Here is a 21,539-nt window from a genome sequence, read left to right as displayed (position 1 = left end):
GGCTACTGCACTCCAGCCTGGGCAACAGAGCAAGAGTGTGTCTCAAAAAAAAAAAAAAAAAAAAAAAAAAAGTTCTCAACAAACTAGGCACAGAAAGAACATATCTTAAAATAATAAAAGCCATATATGACAGACTCACAGCCAACACACTGAATGGGGAAAAACTGAAAGCATTCTTCCTAAGAACTGGAACAGAGAAGAATGCCCACTTCTACCACTTTTATTCAACGTAGTACTAGAAGTTCTATCTAGAACAGTCAGGCAAGAGAAAGAAATAAAGGGCATCTAAGTTAGAAAAGAGAAATCAAACTATCTCTGTTTGCTGATGATGTGATCTTACACCTTGAAAATTCTAAAGACTCCTCCAAAATCTCCTAGATTGGATAAATGAATCAGTAAAGTGTCAGGTTACAAAATCGTCATACACACATCAGTACTACTGCTATGTACCAGTAATGTACCAAACTGAGAATCAAATCAAGAACTCAGTCCCATTTACAATTGCTGCAAAAAAAGAAAGAAAAAAAAAAAACAACCCTAGGAATATACTTAACCAAAGAGGTGAAAGATCTCTACACATAGAACTGCAAAACACTGATGAAAGAAATCATAGATGATACAAACAAATAGAAAAACCTCCTATGCTCATGAATTGAAAGAATCAGTATTGTGAAGATGACCATACTGCCCAAAACAATCTACACGTTCAATACAGTTTCTACCAAAATACCACCAATGCCTTTTTTCTTGCTTGCTTGCTTTTAGAGAGAATTTTAGTCTTTCACCCAGTGTGGAGTGCAGTTGTGCAATCTTGGCTCACTTCAACGTCAGCCTCCTGGCTTAGCCTCCCAAGCAGCTGGAATTACAGGCGTGTGCCATCATATCCTGCCAAAAACACCATTTTTCTCAGAATTAGAAAAGAAAATCCCAAATTCAAATAAACCAAAAATCCTGAATAGCAAAAGCAGTCCTGAGCAAACAAAAGAACTCTGGGGTTATCACTTTAACTATCTTTAAATTATACTGCAAGGCTACAGTAATCAACACAGAATGATAACTGGTATAAAAATAGACACATGTACCAATGAAACAGAATAGAGAACCCAGCTATAAAGCCAAATACCTACAACCAACTGATCTTTGACAGAGCAGACTGAAACATAAAATGGGGGAAAGGACACCCTATTCATTCGGTGGTGCTGGAAAATTGGATAGGCATACACAGAAGAATGAAACTGGATCCCTATCTCTCACTGTCTACAAAAATTTACTCAAGATGGATTAAAAACTTAACCCTTTCCCCATTTGCTCTGAGAATACTCACCAGTGGCGCTTGCGGCTGCATCATTTACCCCAAAGTAAATTTTCCACAAAATAGCACCCTATTATTATTATTTTTGCATTGCTCTAGTATATCAACTTTGGAAACAAAAGACATTATCCTATTTATAGCACTCTGTTTTTAGTAGCGGTATTTCCACTTACAAAATATAATCTCAATCATTGAAAATGTCAAATCCTAGAAAACAGCGTTCCTACACATGATGTTAATATTGTTCTTGAAAAGTCGTTGGTCAAAGATTCGTTTGATGAATTCAGTTTTTCTGAAATAGGCGATTCTGATGATTCAGACAATTCTGATGTTAGTTCTGTTTAGAAATAACTCCAAAAACAGTTTTTATATTTTATTTTCACATTGACTGTCAGTCAGATTTGCTTCAGCCTCAAAGAGCGTGTTTATGTAAAATTAAATGAGTGCCGGCAGCAAGCTGCACCTTTGTTTTGAAAACAGGAAAAGGGTCAAATGTAAGACCTGAAACCATAACAATTTTAGAAGAAACCCTAGGAAAAGTTCTGGATATTGGCATAGGCAGAGAATTTATGAGTAAGAGACAGAGCAAATGCAACAAAAATAAACAAAGGGGACTCTATTAAACTAAAAAGCTTTGTACAGCAAAAGAGATAATCAGCATTGTAAACAGAGAGTAAATAGAGAACCTACAGAATGGGAGAAAATATTTGTAAACTATACATCTGACAAAGAACGAATGTCCATAATCTACAAGGAACTCAAATCAGCAAGAAAATAAATAATTCCATTAAAAAGTAGAAAAACAACATGAACAGACGTTTCTCAAAAGAAGATACACAAAAGACTAACAAACATATGAAAAATGCTCAATATCACTAGTCATCACAGAAATGCAAATTAAAACTGCAACAAGATACCAATTTGCCCTAGTCAGAATGGCCATTAAGAAGTCAAAAAACTTCTTTTTTTGTTGTGTGCAGACAGGGAACACTTATACACTGTTGGCGAGAATGTAAATTAGTTCAACCTCTATGGAAAACACTATGGAAATTTATCAAAGAACTAAAAGTTAGACCTACCATTCAGTTTAGCAGTCTCACTACTGATACCTGCCCAAAGGAAAATATGTCATTATATGAAAAAGATACCTGCACTAGTATGTTTGTCACAGTAGAATTCACGATGGAGAAGATACAGAATCAACCTAAGAGTCCATCAAACCAATGAGTGGATAAAGAAAATGTTATATATATATATATATATATACATATATATATATATGTGTGTGTGTGTGTGTGATGCACACATACACACACAGTGGAATACTACTCAACCTTTAAAAAGGATATATATATATATATATCATGTACACATACACACACAGTGGAATACTACTCAGCCTTTAAAAAGAATATATATATGATGTACACATACATAGTGGAATATTACTCAGCCTTGAAAAAGAATATATATATATGATATACACACACAGTGGAATACTACTCAGCCTTGAAAAAGAATATATATATATATATATATGATGTACACACACACACAGTGGAATACTACTCAGCCTTGAAAAAGAATATGTATATATATGATGCACACATACACACACAGTGGAATACTACTCAGCCTTTAAAAAGAATATATATATATGATGCACACATACACACACAGTGGAATACTAAGCATTTAAAAAGAATATATATATATATATATGATATACACATACACAGACAGTGGAATACTACTCAGCCTTTAAAAGAAGATATATATATATATATGATGTACACATACACACGCAGTGGAATACTACTCAGCCTTTAAAAAGAATGAAATAATGTCTTTGCAGCACCTTGGATAGACCTGAGGGTCATTATCCTAAGTAAAGTAACCCAGGAACAGAAAACCAAGTACTACATGTTCTCACTTCTAAGGGAGGACTAACCTTCTGGATAAATGACAGCATACAGAATGCTGTAATGGACATTGGAGACTCAGAAAGGGGGAAGGTGGTAAGGGATTAAAAAATCACCTATTGGGTACAATGTACACTATTTGGGTGATGGGTACACTAAAAGCCCAGATTTCATCACTATAAAATTTATCTGTGTAACCAAAACTACTTGTACCCCTAAAGCTATTGAAAAATTTAAAAAATAATATAAATAAATTTCAACATGAGATTTGATGGGGACAAACCACGTCCAAATCATAGCACTTTCAGAATATACATTCATAACACACAGCATGTATCATATCTTCTTATTCTTCAACCCCATCTCTAACTGTTCTAGATCTATAATTAAATATAATAAATGATCACTGTCAGTCTTTTTCCTCAAGTCCAACTACTAGTCTATTGTTGGGATGAAGTTCATCTTTGAATAGCTTGATTCCTTAAGAAGGGCTTATGGTGCAGATTTCGCGTGTTGAAAACTGCTTACTTTGTAAATTTTTTATGGCCTTTAGGTTTGAAGGGGCTGCTTGATAATATCTAAATCTTGGATTCAAATGTTACTTCTGGGCCGGGCGTGGTGGCTCACGCCTGTAATCCCAGCACTTTGGGAGGCCGAGGCGGGCGGATCACGAGGTCAGGAGATCAAGACCATCCTGGCGAACACGGTGAAACCCCATCTCTACTAAAATATACAAAAAAAAACTAGCCGGGCGACGTGGCGGGCGCCTGTAGTCCCAGCTACTCGGAAGGCTGAGGCAGGAGAATGGCGAAAACCCGGAAGGCGGAGCTTGCAGTGAGCTGAGATCCGGCCACTGCACTCCAACCTGGGCGACAGCGCGAGACTCCGTCTCAAAAAAAAAAACAAACAAAAAAAAAAACAAATGTTACTTCTTCGAGTTAAAAAAAAAAGTGCTTTTCCATGATTCCCTTACTTCATATTGTTTTTTGAGAAGTCTGATGGCAATTGAACTCTCTTGCCATTATAAGGCATTTGGTTTTTGTACAGTGACCATGAGGATTTTTTTCTTTACCTTTAAAGTCTATTAGTTTTCTAAGGATATGTTTTGAAGTTGATCATTACAGGTTAGTTTTCACTGGTATCCAGTGGACTCTTTCAGTATGTAAATTCAAGTCTTCCTTTATTTCTAGAAAATTTTCTTGGATTATAGTTTTAATACTTCCTATTTAATGATTTTTAAATGACATGAAAATTGTATGTATTTATGATGTACATTATGTTTTGATATGTGTATACATTGTAGAATGGATCAATCAGACTAATAAATGCATTACCTCATGTACTTAACGTTTTTGTGGTGAGAACACTTAAAAATCTCTTAGCAATTTTTAAGTAAATACACTGTTATACAGTGGTTCTTTTTAACTTATCACTCCTGTATAACTGAGATTTTTGTGTCCCTTGACCAACATCTCTCCAACTCATCCCTCCAACTCCCGCTTCAATCCGTTCTACTCTCTGCTTCTGTGAGTTTGTCTTTTTTAGATTCTACATGTGAGTGAGATCATGTAGCATTTGTCTTTCTATGCCTTGCTTATTTCACTTAACATCATGTCCTCCAGTTTCATCCATGTTGTTGCAAATGGCAGGGTTTCTTTTGTTTTTTTAGTATAGGCTGAATAGTACTCTGCTGTGTTCATATACCACATTTCCTTTATCCATTTGTCTACTGATGGATATTTAGATTGATTCCATATCTTAGCTGTTGTGAATAATGCAGCCGTGAACATGGGAGTGTAGATGTCTTTTCAACATGTTGATTTCATTTTCTTTGGATATGTATACCCAGTAGTAGAATTACTGGACCATTTGGTAGTTCTATTTTTAATTTTTTTGAGGAACTTTCATCCTGGTTTTCATGAACAGCTATACTAATTTAGATTCCCACCAATAGTGTAGAAGGGTACCATTTTCTCCACATTCTTGTCAACACTTATCTTTTGTCTTTTTGATAATAGCCATTCTAGCAAGTGTGAGGTGATATCTCATTGTGGTTTTATTTTCATTTCCTTGGTGTTTAATGGTGCAGAACATTTTTTCATATATCTGTTGGCTATTTGTATAATAGGGGAGGGGATTGTTTTCATAAACTTTTTCTGAAAAGTACCTACTTAGGTCTTTTTTCATTTTTAAAGTTATTTGTTTTCTTGCTTTTGAGTTGTTTGACCTCCTCATATGCTTTTGGTATTAACCCCTTACCAGATACATAGTTTGCAGGTATTTTCTCTTTCTCTGTCTCTTCACTCTGTTGATTGTTTTCTTTGCTATGCAAAAGCATTTTAGTTTGAGGTAATCCTATATGCCTATTTTTTAATATTAATATTTGTTCCATTGCTTTGTGTATTTATTTTTAATACTTATACATCAGTTGAAACTTTTTTGCCATTATATCCCCTTTCATTTCAGCCACATTCTCACCTTTTTACTTTTTAAATATTCTTTTTAGTCTGTTTTTTTTTTCTTCTTTTCAACATTCCTTATTTTTCATTAGAATCTGTAATTCCTTGTGCACTTTATAATGTGGTCTTAATTCTTCATTTTTGGTATACTTTTGTCTTTTCTTGTATTTCCTGAGGTCAACCAACTCTCATTTCTTTCTGCTTTTTTGTCCATTTCTGCCCCTAGTTTCTGAATTTATGCTTCAAGATATTTTATCATATCCCAAATGTTTGAGGACCTTTAATTAAGTTTGGAGTGCTGTGCTGTAATTTCCTTCTGTCGCTGTTTTTATAGGGGGAGAGGGTTTTCATAAACTAAATTTTAGGGACTCACATTTTTTGTTTTCTTTTTATACTGTGTATTTTTAAGTAGATTAACATTGTACCTCTGTATTTCTGTGGACAGGGCTGGCAGTTTGCAGTGGTTTATAAGCTTTGTAGCTCATAATAGGCCTCTCCGTTAATGTATTTTTTTTTCTTCTGAGAGAGACCGTAGTTCGGGAGAGATTGCCTATATATTTGTTGTTTTGTTTTGTTCTTTCAGTATCCTAAATGTTTCCTCTGAGATTTTGAGGCAGATTATTGAGGAATTGACAACTGTCCATTTCTCAACAACATTTAACTGGAGGGAACTTACTCTCCTGTGAGATCCTGGCCCCATCCAAGAATTCCAATTTGTGAGCCTTTTAAGTGGATATTAAAAGATTTTGACATCTCCTAAGTAGTGAAGAGTATATTTTTTCAGAAAAGCTTTAAAGAAATTTCTTGATATTCTATGATTGTCTCATCTGTGATGCTTGGCACCACATCTGGTTTTGCTGAAGTCTTCACATTATTATGGCTCATTGCTTTTTGTATTAGCATACTTGGCATGAGAAACTGCCAGCTATACTGAAAGAATCTGTCAACTTAGAGCTAGGACCTTGAATCACTACCTTTTCAAGATGTTTTATTAAGAAATAGAATGTGAAGCTCTCTTCTTTACAGAAGTTGGCTTGTTTTCCAAAAGATAACTCTTAAAGTCTTTACTAAAGTAGAAGTTTCATAAGAGAGAAGGAAAGCCCACTTGGAAAATTTCGATGGAGAATTTTGATATTACCTTATTTTTAGCACATCTGAATGCTATAAATTTTTCTGTCAAGACTGTTTGGTTACCATTGTAGATAGTGGTAAAAACCTATGTGCTCTTTTGTCTGAGCTACAGTTCTGAAAGGATTTTAGAGGAGGCAGCTATGCTTATAATCAAAGAAATGCAAAGTTTTAAAATTAAATACATTTTTTTCTGGCTTTTGGATTCATAAAAAAATTAAAATTTTAATGTTATGTTGGTGTGAGTGTAGTAAAACTGACCCTTTTTTATGTTGAAGATGTACGTAAGTACACATTTCTATATGTAGAAGAGGAATCGCTGGGTCGCTGGGTTGCATATTTTCAGCTATAGCAGTTATTGCCAAATGTTTTTGTGGCTGTACTATTTTACACCCTCTACCAGTGTATAAGAGTTCCAGTTACCATTCTCTACTTTTCTCCACGTTAACTGTTCTGGTGTGTGTGTACTGATGGCATGTTATACATAGTTTGCTTTGTATTTCCTTGAGAGCTGATGATGTTGTGCTCTTTTCATACATTTATTATCCATTTGAATATCTTCATTTATAAAGAATCTGTTTACGTTTTCATGCATATTCTCTGTTGGGAGATCCTTTTCTTATTCATTTGTTGGAGTTCTGTATATATTCTGGTAATGGGTTCTTTTTAGGTGTAGTACACATATCTTCTCCATTGCTATGGACTGCCATTTTGCTCCATTATTGGTATCTTGTGATAAATAGACATTAATTTTATGTAGTTTGCGCTTAGTAATTATTTTATGGTTAGTACTTTTTGTGTTCTGTTTAAGGAAGTTTTGCCCATTTCTAGGTCATGAAGCTGTTCTCAAAGTTTTCCACTTAAAGCCTTATTGGATTTGTTTCTACATATATTATCGTCAATCCGTCCAGAATTGATTTTTAGTTGTGTTGTGTGAGGTAGGAGTCAAAGTATCAAGGTACATTTTCCCATGCAGCATTTATTCACTTTAAAATGTGCAGATATCAGATCTGCTGCTTAAGATGAAAAACACCAAAGTAGCTACTTTTCTAAAATCAAGATGTACAATAACTATGATATGTTGTAGAGAAATATAATTTAAAATACTTTTCTAAAACCACTATATTTTAGAAGGAGAGGCAAATTCATTTTTAGTAATATTGCTAAATCCCTTTTAAACCTAGTAAATATCTGTTATGTCCCATTTTAAATATATACCCAATAGTCTAATTGTTTAAAAAGAAACTAGAGCTATACCTTCCTATCATTATCTTCTGCAGGCAAGTCTTTGCTGAAGCAGCTAAAACTAAGGCTAAATCCAGCCCAAAAGAACAGTTTATTCACAGTATAAGAGAAATGATTATGGGAAGACATTTTAGACATTCAGAAAGAGGACACTCAACAACTCCAAGTCAGGGAGTTAATTTGTACATCTCCACCTCACTCTGGCCCACCAAGCATAAGACAATGGTCCTCAAAGCCAGACTTTTTAAAGAAACTTTACTGACGGGAGTTATTTAATGATAGCATCTATGGTAAACATTGTCCAGGCACTATAATGGCCTCTTCTGTACCTTAGAGGATTCAACTGTACATTTGATTTGTCCCACTACACTAAGCTTTCTGAGAGCATTACTGCCTCTCATTCCGTCACCGAATCCCCAGTCTACCTGGCTTAGTGCCTGGATATTCAGGGTTTCAATAAATGAGTTCCTTTGAGAATTCCAAATTTTGTTTTTTGAGACCGGAGATGCTCCTATACTAGTAAAAAAAAAAAAAAAAACCTGTTTGTAAAGAAGTTTGTAAATTAGAATCTATGCTCTTTAAGCAAGCTTCATTTCCCCCTACTGAAAGTGGACAGAGCTGATGTGCTTTTGTTCTAGCAAGTAACTCTCTGCCCTCTGGTCCATCCTTCTGAGTTGCAGATTCCTAAGGAAAGCATTGTTCCATGGCACACCTGAGCAAGTTGAATGAGCTTCCATTTAATTGAGAACATAAATAAGATTTCTGCAGAAGATTTTATAGTAACAGTATTAACTATACTTCTGGTTTATCAGAGTCAGATGCACTATCTCACCTGTCTTTTGAATACAGAATGTTTCCATTTAACATCTTCTAGAGCTTAATTTATTGCTGTTCATCTACTGTGGTTAATGTGGACATCAGAAGAGGCATGGTGACCATGAGGTCTCTACACTCTATACAAGTGGCTACAAACTCACTGCCAACAGGGTCTAGACAGATGAAATAAAGAAGTGAAATGGCCTAGGCATATGAAGAATAACAGCATAGCTATGATGATAAATGATAGCTGAGCTTCAGGACTGGGGGCATTGTGGAGTGGTAGGGCTGTGGCAAACTGGAGTGTGACTTTCTTTTTCAAAGGGGATTGCTGCTACTTAAGGACAATCACTTAGAAAACTGGCCTAGATTTCCTTTTTTCCTTGTGATTTTTCAAGAGAAGTTGGAAATTCAGAATGTATGTAAAGTTTCCAGATTTTGAAAACTTTAACACCTAATTTAAACATTTTTGAAGGAGAGTATAGCCCAGAACTGTTCAGACCAAGAGGCCTGTGGGCTGATTCGGGTCCTGAGCCATCAATTCTAACTTCTCCTCCATACCTCTATCAGATTCAATTATCCAAAAGCATGATATTCTTGGACTGTACACTAAATTCCTGGTTGTGTTCCGTTTTATTTTGCTTCATAACAAATTATCACAAGCTTAGCAGCTTAAACGAGCACAGTTTTATCATCCCAGTTTCCATGGATCTGAAGTCTGGGCATTGCATGGCATGACTGAATTCTCTGCTCAGGTTCCTACCAGGCTGAAGTTAAGGTGTTAGCTGGGAATGTGTTTCTCACCTGGGGCTCACAGTTCTCTTCCAAGTGTACTAGTTGTTGGTAGAATTCAGTTCATTGCAGTTGTAAAACTGAGGTCCCCATTTTCCTGGTTACTGTTGGCCAGGGACTGCTCTAAGTTTCTAGAGGCCACTTGCAATGACCCTGATAGGCAAGTTGCTACATAGATGTTTGCTTTCTTCCAGGACACCTGGCATGTGTCTCTCTTATTTCCAATTCTGCAACCTGAGAAAACAATGTGCTTTTAATGGGCCTACCTGATTAGTTCAGGCTTACCCAGAAAAATCTTCCTTTTGCCATATATGTAACATAAAAGAAGTTAAAAATAAAACTGACAGGGAATCCTGGTAAGAAATACCCTAGAAGGCCGGGTGCAGTGACTCACGCCTGTAATCCCATCACTTTGGGAGGCTGAGGTAGGTGGATCACCACAGGTCAGAAGTTCAAGACCAGCCTGGCCAATATGGTGAGACCATGTCTCTAATAAAAATACAAAAATTAGCCAGGTGTGGTGGTGTGCATCTGTAATCCCAGCTACTTGGGAGGCTGAAACAGGAGAATTACTTGAACCCGGGAGGCAGAGGTTGCAGTGAGCCAAGATCACGCCACTGTACTCCAGCCTGGGTGACAGAGCGAGACTCTGTTTGAAAGAGAGAGAGAGAAAGAAAGAGAGAAGGAGAGAAGTACGAAAGGAAGGAAAGGAATATCCTAGAAGCTTTAAAAGATCACATACTACAGGAAATTTTACAAGTAAACACAGGTTGGAAAAGTTAAGAAAACAACAAGTTACCAGTTTCTTTATCTCCAATATTGCTGGGGAGAGGGGAATAAATTGGTGCAGCCTTTTTGTTGAATTAGATTCCATTTGTCAGTTTTGGCTTTTGTTGCCATTGCTTTTGGTGTTTAGTCATGAAGTCTTTGCCCATGCCTATGTTCTGAATGGTATTGCCTAGGTTTTCTTCTAGGGTTTTTATGGTGTTATACATTAAGTCTTTGATTCATCTTGAGTTAATTTTTGTATAAGGTGTAAGGAACGGGCCCAGTTTCAGTTTTCTGCATATGGCTAGCTAGCCAGTTTTCCCAACAGCATTTATTAAACAGGGAACCCTTTCCCCATTGCTTTTGTCAGGTTTGTCAAAGATCAAATGGTTGTAGATATGTGGTGTTATTTCTGAGGCCTCTGTTCTGTTCCAGTGGTCCACATACCCGTTTTGGTACCAGTACCATGCTGTTTTGATTACTGTAGCCTTGTGGTATAGTTTGAAGTCAGGTAGCGTCATGCCTCCAGCTTTGTTCTTTTTGCTTAGGATTGTCTTGGCTATGTGGACTCTTTTTTGGTTCCATATGAAATTCAAAGTAGTTTTTTCTAATTCTGTCAATGGTAGCTTGATGTGGATAGCATTGAATCTATATATTTGGGCATTATGGCCATTTTCACAATATTGATTCTTTCTATCCATGAGCATGGAATATTTTTCCATTTGTTTATATCCTCTCTTATTTCCTTGAGCAGAGGTTTGTCCTTGAAGAGGTCCTTCATGTCCCTTTAAGTTGTATTCCTAGGTATTTTATTCTCTTTGCAGCAATTGTGAATGGGAGTTCACTCATGATTTGGCTTTCTGTCTGTTATTGGTGTATAGGAATGCTTGTGGTTTTTTCACATTGATTTTGTATCCTGAGACTTTGCTGAAGTTGTCTATCAGCTTAAGGAGATTTGGGGCTGAGATAGTGGGACTTTCTAAATATACAGTCATGTCGTCTGCAAACAGAGACAATTTTACTTCCTCTCTTCTTGTTTGAATACCCTTTATTTCTTTCTCTTGCCTGATTGCCATGGCCAGAACTTCCAATACTATGTTAATAGGAGTGGTGAGAGAGGGCATCCTTGTCTTGTGCCAGTTTTCAAAGGGAATGCGTCCAGTTTTTGCCCATTCAGTATGATATTGGCTGTGGGTTTGTCATATATAGCTCTTACTGTTTTGAGGTATGCTGATTTTGAACTTTTTACAGCAATTTTATTCCTAAGTTTTTTGACTTTTGTGATGCTATTATGGATGGAGTTTTAAAAATTTCATTTCAGATTGCACTAGCATATATGGAAATGCAGTTGATATTTGTATATGGATCCTGTGACTTAGCTAAGTTTCTTTACTAGTTCTAGTGAGGTTTTGTTTTGTTTTCTTTGTCAATTCCTTAGAATTCTCTACTCATAAGATCAAGTATCATCCTTGAAAATGATTCTTGGAAGTCCACATGACTCTTATTCAAGTGATGTTGCCATAGTTTAAAACATTTTTGAAAGTCCTTATTCAGAATTTCTTACACAAGTTACCAAGCACATAAGAAAATCAGTTTTTATTATTTATTAGTGTATGTCTTGCTTTAATGTCTCTCCTTCTTCTTCCTTTTTATCTTAGTATCTTAGATCTGTACTGAGGATATGTTATTTTTTATAGCCTGTCCAACCTGTGGCCTGCAGGCCACATGTGGCCCAAGACAGCTTTGAATGTGGCCCAACAGAAATTCGTAAACTTTCTTAAAACATTATGAGATTTTTTTGTGATTTATTTTTTGTGTTTGTTTATTGGTTGATTGATTGATCGTGCCCAGCAGCTGTCGTTAGTATTAATGTATTTTATTTGTAGTCCAAGACAATTCTTTTTCCAGTGTGGCCCAGGGAAGCCAAAAGATTGGACACCCTTGTGATAGACATTAAAGGATGGAAGTTAGGCACACAGTTCTATATATGCATCTGACATTTAAGGAAAAAGCTGTGGATGGACGGTTAAGCTTGTGCGTTGTCAGATCATAGTTAAAGCCATGGGATGAAATGTGATCACCTAAAGAGATTAACTAGAAATCCAACCCTCAGAAGTAAAATTGAGTAGGTCCAAAAAAAGGCTTGAGGTGTGACCTGAGGTCAGAATCTAAGGGGGTTTGAGGGAAGCATGTTAAGAATACTACTAATTAACCATCAGTTCATTTGTGAACCACCTGCCTGGATGAAATATTTTGTTAATTTTTTTTAGTCCCTTATTATTGTTTTTAAAGAGTATATATGTCTTTCACAGGAAATTAATCTCTGTAAGTTCAGTGATGCATGTACTGCTTTTCCTTTTGAATCATTTGAATAGACATTACTTGTCATTTTTTTCCTCCAGAGTAATATGATTTATAATCATTAAACATTTTAGTCCTTGTTTTATACTAATTTAATAGCCAGCTTGGTATATTATTCTGATTCTGTTATCTACATTGCAATTATTATTGACTTAAAGAGAGTCACAGCAAATAATCTGCTTTTCTTTCATTCCTAGGCAAATACTGTGGTCTGGGGTTGCAAATGAACCATTCAATTGAATCAAAAGGCAATGAAATCACATTGCTGTTCATGAGTGGAACCCATGTTTCTGGACGCGGATTTTTGGCCTCATACTCTGTTATAGATAAACAAGGTAATTTTCACCTTATGCAGTGGCTCCTACAGTTTGTAATTTCTAATAACAAAAATAAAATGCTTTTTTTCAGTAGCTGTTTTCTGAAATTGGAATAGAGCAGAAAGACTGAACAGTTAATAGCATATATATAAATTTGACAAATAAGGTGAGATCAGTTTCAAAGTTCCAAAAATAAAAGTACATGAATGTTACTTCCCTTTCCTTAGTAGAGGAAATACTGCTGAAATACTGATTTTTTTTATTTTTATAAGGTTGGAACACAAACTGTATAACTTTTTTTTTTTTTTTTTTTGAGACAGAGTTTCTCTCTTATCGCCCAGGCTGGAGTGCAGTGGTGCGATCTCAGCTTAGCGCAACTTCCGCCTCCCGGGTTCAAGTGATTCTCCTGTCCCAGCCTCCCGAGTAGCTGGAATTATAGGCATGCGCCACCATGCCTGGCTAATTTTGTATTTTTAGTAGAGGTGGGGTTTCTCCATGTTGGCCAGGCTGGTCTCGAACTCCTGACCTCAGGTGATCCGCTTGGCTCGGCCTCCCAAAGTGCTGGAATTACAGGTGTGAGCTACTGTACCCAGCCTATAATAACATTTTTAAAATTTATAAATTATTGAAATGTTTTATATCAATTTAAAACGTTATTATTCACAGTTTACTGCTTCATAGTGCTGTGTTAAAGACCATACTACCATTATTTTCAAAGAATAAGATCTCACATCCCCAGGAGTACCTGAGGAGTGCTGAGACAGCGTGAAATAAACATGGTGTATTTCTAAATTGCTAATGTTTAGGAGGAAAATGTGGTGTAAAGGGGGAAAATGAAAAACAAGGTTATTCAGGTGCTGGTGAGGTTGTGGGGAAAAAGGAACAGTATACAGTGTTCGTGGGAGTGTCAGTCAGTTCAGCCATTGTGGAAGACAATGTGGTAATTCCTCAAAGACCTAAAGACAGAAATACCATTCAACCCAGCAATCCCATGACTGGATATATACCCAAAGGAATATCAATTATTCTGTCATAAAGACACATGCATGTGTATGTTCATTGCACGACTATTTAATAGCAGAGACTTAGAATCACCTTAAATGCCCATCAGTGATAGACTGGATAAAGAAAGTTTTGTACATACACATCATGGAATACTATTCAGCTATGAAAAAGAACGAGATGTTCTTTACAGGGACATGGATGGAGCTGGAAGCCCTTGTCTTTAGCAGACTAATTAATGCAGGAACAGAAAACCAAATACTGCAGGTGCATGTTCTGACTTATAAGTGGGAGCTAAATTATGAAAACACATGAGGGGAACAACACATACTGGGGATTTTTGGAGGGTGGGAGGTGGGAGAGGATCAGGAAAAATAAATAATGGATACCAGGCTTAATACCTGGATGATAAAATAATCTGTAAAACAAGGCCCCATGACCCAAGCTTACTTGTGTAACAAACCCGCACATGTACCCCAAACTTAAAAAGTTTAAAAACAAAAGATTATTAAATAGAATAGAATCCAAAATTTACCTGAATCTCTAAAATAAAATGCAAGACCTACATGAAATCTCTCATATGTTTTAGCTGCTGTGGGATGTGTTCATTTCCCCCTGCTATGTAGGGGTACCATGATGAGAAAGTTTAAGAAGTGTTGCTAGTGTAAGAATATATCAAAACAATCATTTAAATTTTTAAAAGTTGATATTTTGATATTCAGCATTGAATTAAGTTACCATTTAAAAGTTTAAATTGGCTTTTACTTCATATTGTATGAAATGAGGACATTATCAAGAACCTCCTAATTGTGAGAGTGCTGGGCACTGGGAATTATAGGGGAAAGCAAGCGATTCCTACTCAGCTATGGTGGGTTTTAGATAAACACGATATGTCTTATTGAAAGTTTCATTTAGAAAGTGATAGAGGAGAGAGCTGTTTTGTATGGAGGAACCTGCCTTTCTTTAGTTTATAAGCAATAGGGCAGGGTGTGAAGGCTAACAAAATCTGTCATGAAAAATGAGAAGGAAAATTCATTTGGATGAAATAGTAGAAAAGAACTAGAAACATTATGCCAAATGAACAATTAATATTTTTGACAGAACCAGGAAAACATATGCAGTGTGATGTTGTGGAAAGGACTCTAGGTGTCTGTTCCTGGAATCAAAGCTTGCCTCTACCACGTGCTAGCTGGCTAACCTCTGGCCAGTCATTTCACTGCTGTGAGTTGTGAGGACTGAATCTAATAAAAACATGTACCGTTTGTAGGCTCATGACATAGCAGACACATACAATGTTAGTTTCCCCCCTTCTACCACTGTACACATGCATACACATGTTCCCCACCCCTACCACTGAGAGAGTAATGTAGAGAGCACAAGTGAGATGATAATGGATTACCGTCCTTTAAGTTTTACTTAAAGTCTTGGGGTTGATAGGTGAGAGGATAGATAATAAAGTTAATTTGCTTGTTATTTTCATTAAGTTTCTTAACCTTAATATCAGGTTAAATTATTTATTTTGATTCATATTTTTGCTTTTCTCTGTTATTTATCAAGTTGAAAGTTTCTGGAAAATAAGTATCCTCTTTTTAAAAAAAAAAAAAGTTTCTCACGTTAGATATTTAAATTATGAGGCTTTGTGACCCACAGAAATCTTAATATCCTGCATTAAATTTACTTAAGAATTGGCTATGACCTCAGATAAAAGAATCAGAATGTTGCGTAGCTTACAAACCTCTGCCAAATTTCAAGTGGCTATATTCTATTTTGGATGAATCTTAGCTTCCAAAGATTTTTGAAACAACCACCTTAATCAGGAATTTCTTTATACTAAAACTTTCAAAGTCATAATCATCTTGGGAAATCCTCATTTAACAGCTCTCTCCTGAAATCTTACTATTTTTTGCATGTCTTTATCCCATCCATCAAGCATGTGTTTTATCTGAACTAGAATGAATTGGCTGAACTATATTCAAGAGAACACTGGTTGAATTTCTTATTACTTCTTCTTGGGTGGCTTTTTGATCACAATTTCTTATAATGACCCATTCATTTGAAGGTTGCTTGGCTTTGGTTGAGGTCCTCAGTGTATTTTTATCCAGGAAACTTAACTGCCACAATGAATTCCATAAATGTTTTCAAGGAACCTAACTACATGTCTCTAGCCTAGAAGTCTAGTTGAAGATTTAAAGTATTTGGGAATGAAAAGATTGTGAAAAATCTTGCTTCATCAGCTACTTCATTTGTTAGGCTCTCAAGATGACTTGTGTTATAGTATGTGTTGTTGATAGAGTCATGATTTTGCGTGAGATAGACTAATTCTCATTAGCTTGTGCAAGAGCCCATTGTAAAAATCTATTCCTTTTGATTGCTTATTTCCTGCCCTATATTTGGCACCAAGGAAGCAGCAGTAGATAAGACACAATCATACCTTCATGGGACTTGCAGTATAGGGTTGGGAAAAGACATTAAACGAATACTTAATTGCAATTATGAAATAAAGTATAGTGAAAGAATCAGCAAATGATAGGGGCCAGAGGTGTGTGAGGAGTGGAAGATTGATAAAAAGGCAGAGTTTTCCTGAGGAAGTCACTTTTAAGCTGAGAAGTGAAGGATTGGAGTTTCCAGGCAGACAAGGAAGGGAAAACATTCTACAGAAGGGAACAGCAGGTGCAAAAACCTGATGGTGGAGAAGAGCTTTGGGAGAACGGGAAAACAAAGCCAGGGTAGCTAGAGTAGATTGGGTTGGGGGGTGAGTAGGTTTCATTATTCTGAACCTTATAGAAAAGGTAAGGGTTGGAGTTTTTTCCTAAGAGTGTATGGAAGCTGTTAAGAACAGAGAAGTGGTGTGACTGGATTTATGTTTTTGTTTATGCACTCTTCCCTGCTCTGTGAAGAGTGGGTCAAATAAAAGTAAGAATAAATGTAGAGAGGCCCATTAAGAGGCTGTCTGAGGAGCCAAAGCAGAGATGATTGAATTAAGACGTCTCATTATAAATGTAACTAGAATTATGCCAGTTTGTAAAGACTGTAGAAGTCAGACATATCTTCTACAGGGAACACTTGAATGAATTAGAGTTTATCCTGGTGGAATTTAAGCTCTAGGAAGAGTCTTTGAGCATTAGGAAGCCTCTTGGATGAAGCTCTGAACTACGGTAATGCCCGGGTTGTATCTTGGGCTCTCTATCTGGAGTCTTCTTCCACTTTCGTTTCTAGTTTTCATTAAATTTTTAATAAAGCTTTTTTTCTCCCTCTCTGCTATTTTTAATGATCTTTGAGCGGTAGTTTTCAGCTTTTTTCATTACCAGTTATCTCTTTCCATTTTCACCTGTAAACCTCATTTTTGAAAGATATAGTGAAAGGAAAAGTTCCCATTTCCTCAAGCAATTTGATATGTAGAAATATGAATCAAGACTTCCAACAACTGTGAGAGGACTAATATTTCTACTCTAAAGTAGCATAATCTGAACCAATTTCAACCATTCCACAGAAGCAGCCACTAAATACTTCCTTATACAAACAGCCACATCTATGGTCCTCATAATAGGTATGCTCTCTAATAATCTATTCTCCAGTGAACTATCATAAATACTGTTAATCGGTTTTCATCTACTGCGGCCAGACTTTCTGAAAATCTGAAGATGTATGTGGACCTTTGTGGTATCTTGGACATTTATATTGGCAATCCCTGTTTAGAAGTTCTATAAAAACTCCTGAGTTACTGCTGGTGTTACTGAGTGAGGCAGAACCTACCACATTAAGGTCCAGACTCAGGTAACTTGGATCTTTTAATTTAGTGTAATAATAAATGTGGCCAGGTGTGGTGACTCATGCTTGTATCCCAGCACTTTGGGAGGCCGAGGCAGGTGGATCACCTGAGGTCAGTAGTTTGAGACCAGCCTGGCCAACATGATGAAAACCTGTCTTTACTAAAAAATTAGCCGGGCATGGTGGTGGGTTCCTGTAATCCCAGCTACTCAGGAGGCTGAGGCAGGAGAATCGATTGTACCCGGAAGGCAGAGGTTGCAGTGAGCCGAGATTGCATTACTGCACTCCAACCTGGGCAGCAAGAATGAAACTCTGCCCCAAAATAATAATAATAATAAATGCTCCTGACATTTTATTCTGAAAAGTAGATTTAAAAACAGCAGTTGTCACTGGAATTGAAAAAATAAAATGAATTTTATAGATGATCTAAATTTCTATTTTTGAATCTGTTCAACAATGACCAGTTTCTAGGAGGAACTGGACATTTCTAGAATGGTTCTGGGTGATGATTTTTTTAAGTTGTAGTTATGAAACAGTGAACTCAGAAGAAATATATACATTTGCATTGAAAGCTTCAAGTCCTTCAAGATAGCATTTGTTCATATGTACCATAATTGGGGCGTGTGTGTGTGTGTGTGTGTGTGTGTTTACATGCATGATTGGAAAGTGGTGATCCTGGTATTCTTTTTGGAGAACATGAAATTGTCACTTAAAACATAATACTAAATCTGACTACTTTAGATTTCACCAACTCAGAATTTTGTAGTGGTCAGTCTAAAGTTTGCCTTTATTTTGGAGGGGAGAAATAGTAAATGGTTTAAAATTTCATGTGAAATAATGTTGATATTAACATGCTTCCTAATTGGAACTCATCAACACATGTTCATTCATTGTCTGCCACCCCTTAGAATCTGATGACAGTGCACTTAAGACTTGTAAACAGCTGAGCCTGGAAAATATTCCCATTTAACAAGATTATCGTTGCTATATGATGGATTATTTTTAAAATTAACACCAATAGTATAAAAAATATTTGCTGCATTTTTTAACCACATCATTTTTGCAAATATTTGCCATTTTTTCATTCTTACATCAGATTATATCAGTTTGCAAATGAAACATAGGGCTGACTAGATAATTCCTTTCTAGCAGAGTCCAAATTTCTGTAACTGGTTATTTTTTTCCTGCATGGAATGTTTTCGGCTTTGAAAATAGAGTGTGAATTCCTTAGATTGTTTGCCTTCTTAACTGTACAGTAATTTTATAGAATCTGTTTTGTTTCCAGTACTACAGTTGGCTAGGTTCCTATTTGTTATTTTTATATTGGTTTCCAAATTTCGGTTCCTGTATGTGGCAAACATTTTAAAACTCTGATACTGTTAAACTTAGTAAGATTTTATTAATGAAGTTTCAGTTTACATTCCTATCTTTAGATATGCTTTTGTTTCCACACAAATGAGTATGTATAATGTTTGTGTGTATAATATAATTAACATGCAGAAGAATATTTGTAGTTTGGTGTGAATTTGTAGAACAAAGGTGCTGATGAACAAAGTGTTACCAATTTTGCAGAGAAAGAAAATTTAAACAATCTGTTAAGATGGTGTTAACCCAAAGAGGCAATTCACATTACAGGATAGAGTTTATTCCAAGCTGATAGGTAAACCTGAAGAGCATCTTAATGATTTTAATGTTTTCTATATGTTTAATTTTTTTTGGCATATTAGGAGTGCTGAGAACAGACTACATATATGTTTGTGCTGTCTTGTGCTATACAGTGGCCCTATCCTTCACTGTTGGTAAATACAAATGTATTTATTAGCTTCCTAGATACTATGTAGGTCACAAAATAATTATGCTACATTTTAATGTTTTGTATTCATTTTTTAGTGTATGGAGATTTAGATAAGGAGTTTGATTTGATCCAGTTAACCATATGTAGCTTATAGCCTGTTTGACTACATAGTTTATTGCTTAGGCAACTGAGCTATGCTTTATATTATCCATAAGAAAGCATTAATTATTTTCGTCTGAGAAAATTTTTTCCAGGCTTCTACTGTGGACTCTGCTTTCATAGATGACATTGTTATATTCCTAAAAGAAACATGAGGTTTAGGCTCCACTCTCAGTACATAAAAGGAGAGAAGAGGTAAAATACCTAGTATAGTGTCTGTTACTTAGTAAATGTTAATTGGCTCTGAATCACTATCAGTTATGTTGTACTATACTATATATGTGAATTCCTCTTAACAGAATTGCAGATGCTAAAAACCAGTGCAGATTCCTATAATAGAAGCAAGGAATTAGTCTTAGGACCACACAATAATATTGTCAGGAGAATTTAGCCAAAGACCAGGCTTATCCTATATCGTTTAGCACCCGAACAGAGTAGCTGTTCATATATCTACGATGCAAGGCTGTTGACAAGATGAGAACTATGAAAGCAAGACTACATATTGTTTAAGGCTCTGGGAAATTGATTATTTCAAGAATTTTAGATCACATAAGAGAGAAGAATGTATAGGTGTACATTTTCTTGTTTCTGCCTGTATTTTCTTATTTCTAGTAAATAATACAGTAACTTAGGAATAGTACTTCTAAGCTTTCTTTTTTGAGACAGTCTTGCTCTGTCACCTGGGCTGGAGTGCATTGGTGCTATCTCAGCTCACTGCAACCTCCGCCTCCTGGGTTCAAGTGATTCTCCTGCCCCAGCCTCCCAAGTAGCTGGGACTACAGGCACGCGCCACCACACCTGGCTAATTTTTTGTATTTTTTTTTTTTTTTTTTTTTTGGTAGAGACAGGGTTTCAACATGTTAGCCAGGATGGTTTCGATCTCCTGACCTCGTGATCCGCCTGCCTCGGCCTCCCATAGTGCTGGGATTACAGACATGAGCCACCGTGCCTGGCCACTTACTTGAGTTAGAATAAATATAGGCACTTGAGTTCAACTGTGCGAAAATGTTTACAGCAAATATAGTTGGTTACATACCAACTATATTGTGGTAAGTGATGGCTACTGACGCTACTGAGGGTCTTTTTCCAATTCAGTCAAGAACACAAAACAGTATTAATTGAAGGAAAATCTAAATAAATATATTTTGCAACCCTACAATCTCAGAAATAGCCAACACTGTCAATCAAAAATATTTCTATGATAGTAACCAATGTGCTGATATTTTTTGATTCATTTGTTAACATAAAATATATTTTCATGGTATTATATATGGGGCAACATAAGATTTCAGGTTTAAATATTTCATGCAACAGTTAAAAAGTTCTCTACCCTTTGCAGTTATTATGTGTTGAAATTGTTTTTAATTGTACTTAATTTTTTTAAAAAAATGTATGTAACAGTTATGGCAGATAATATAGCTAAGTTTGCGGTTGTCTTAGAAAATCTGATATTGGTGTCTTCAGAACACCTGACATTCCTCAGACTGTTCTTGATGATTGGCTTGCCGTCACTTTTGTATTCTCTCCTGCTCTTTCTCACAATCACATTATCCTGCCTTCAGAGCCCCATCTGAGATCTGCCTCCTGGACAGCCCTCTAGGATTAGGGAAGGCAGGTAATGGGGAAGGATAGAAACTCTTCTTATAGATACTATGGTTACACTTCCTTTGGGTTAAACTCTACTGTGAAGACTAG

General features: G+C 36.1%; 1 protein-coding gene across 2 annotated transcripts in view; it reads left to right on the top strand.

The window, feature by feature from the left end:
* Positions 1-21,539, top strand: part of DCBLD2 (discoidin, CUB and LCCL domain containing 2) — a 91,668-nt gene that overhangs the window by 30,733 nt on the left and 39,396 nt on the right. For both annotated transcript variants that reach the window (XM_003893848.5, XM_031662957.1), the window contains exon 3: positions 13,001-13,138. In XM_003893848.5, the coding sequence (XP_003893897.4) occupies positions 13,001-13,138 (138 nt within the window). The remainder of the gene's footprint in view (positions 1-13,000; positions 13,139-21,539) is intronic.

This window comes from Papio anubis, chromosome 2 (genome assembly GCF_008728515.1).
Source record: "Papio anubis isolate 15944 chromosome 2, Panubis1.0, whole genome shotgun sequence".
Taxonomy (NCBI): domain Eukaryota; kingdom Metazoa; phylum Chordata; class Mammalia; order Primates; family Cercopithecidae; genus Papio; species Papio anubis.
The sequence above is the reverse complement of the archived record's forward strand: the minus strand, read 5'-3'. Positions and strand labels throughout refer to the sequence as shown.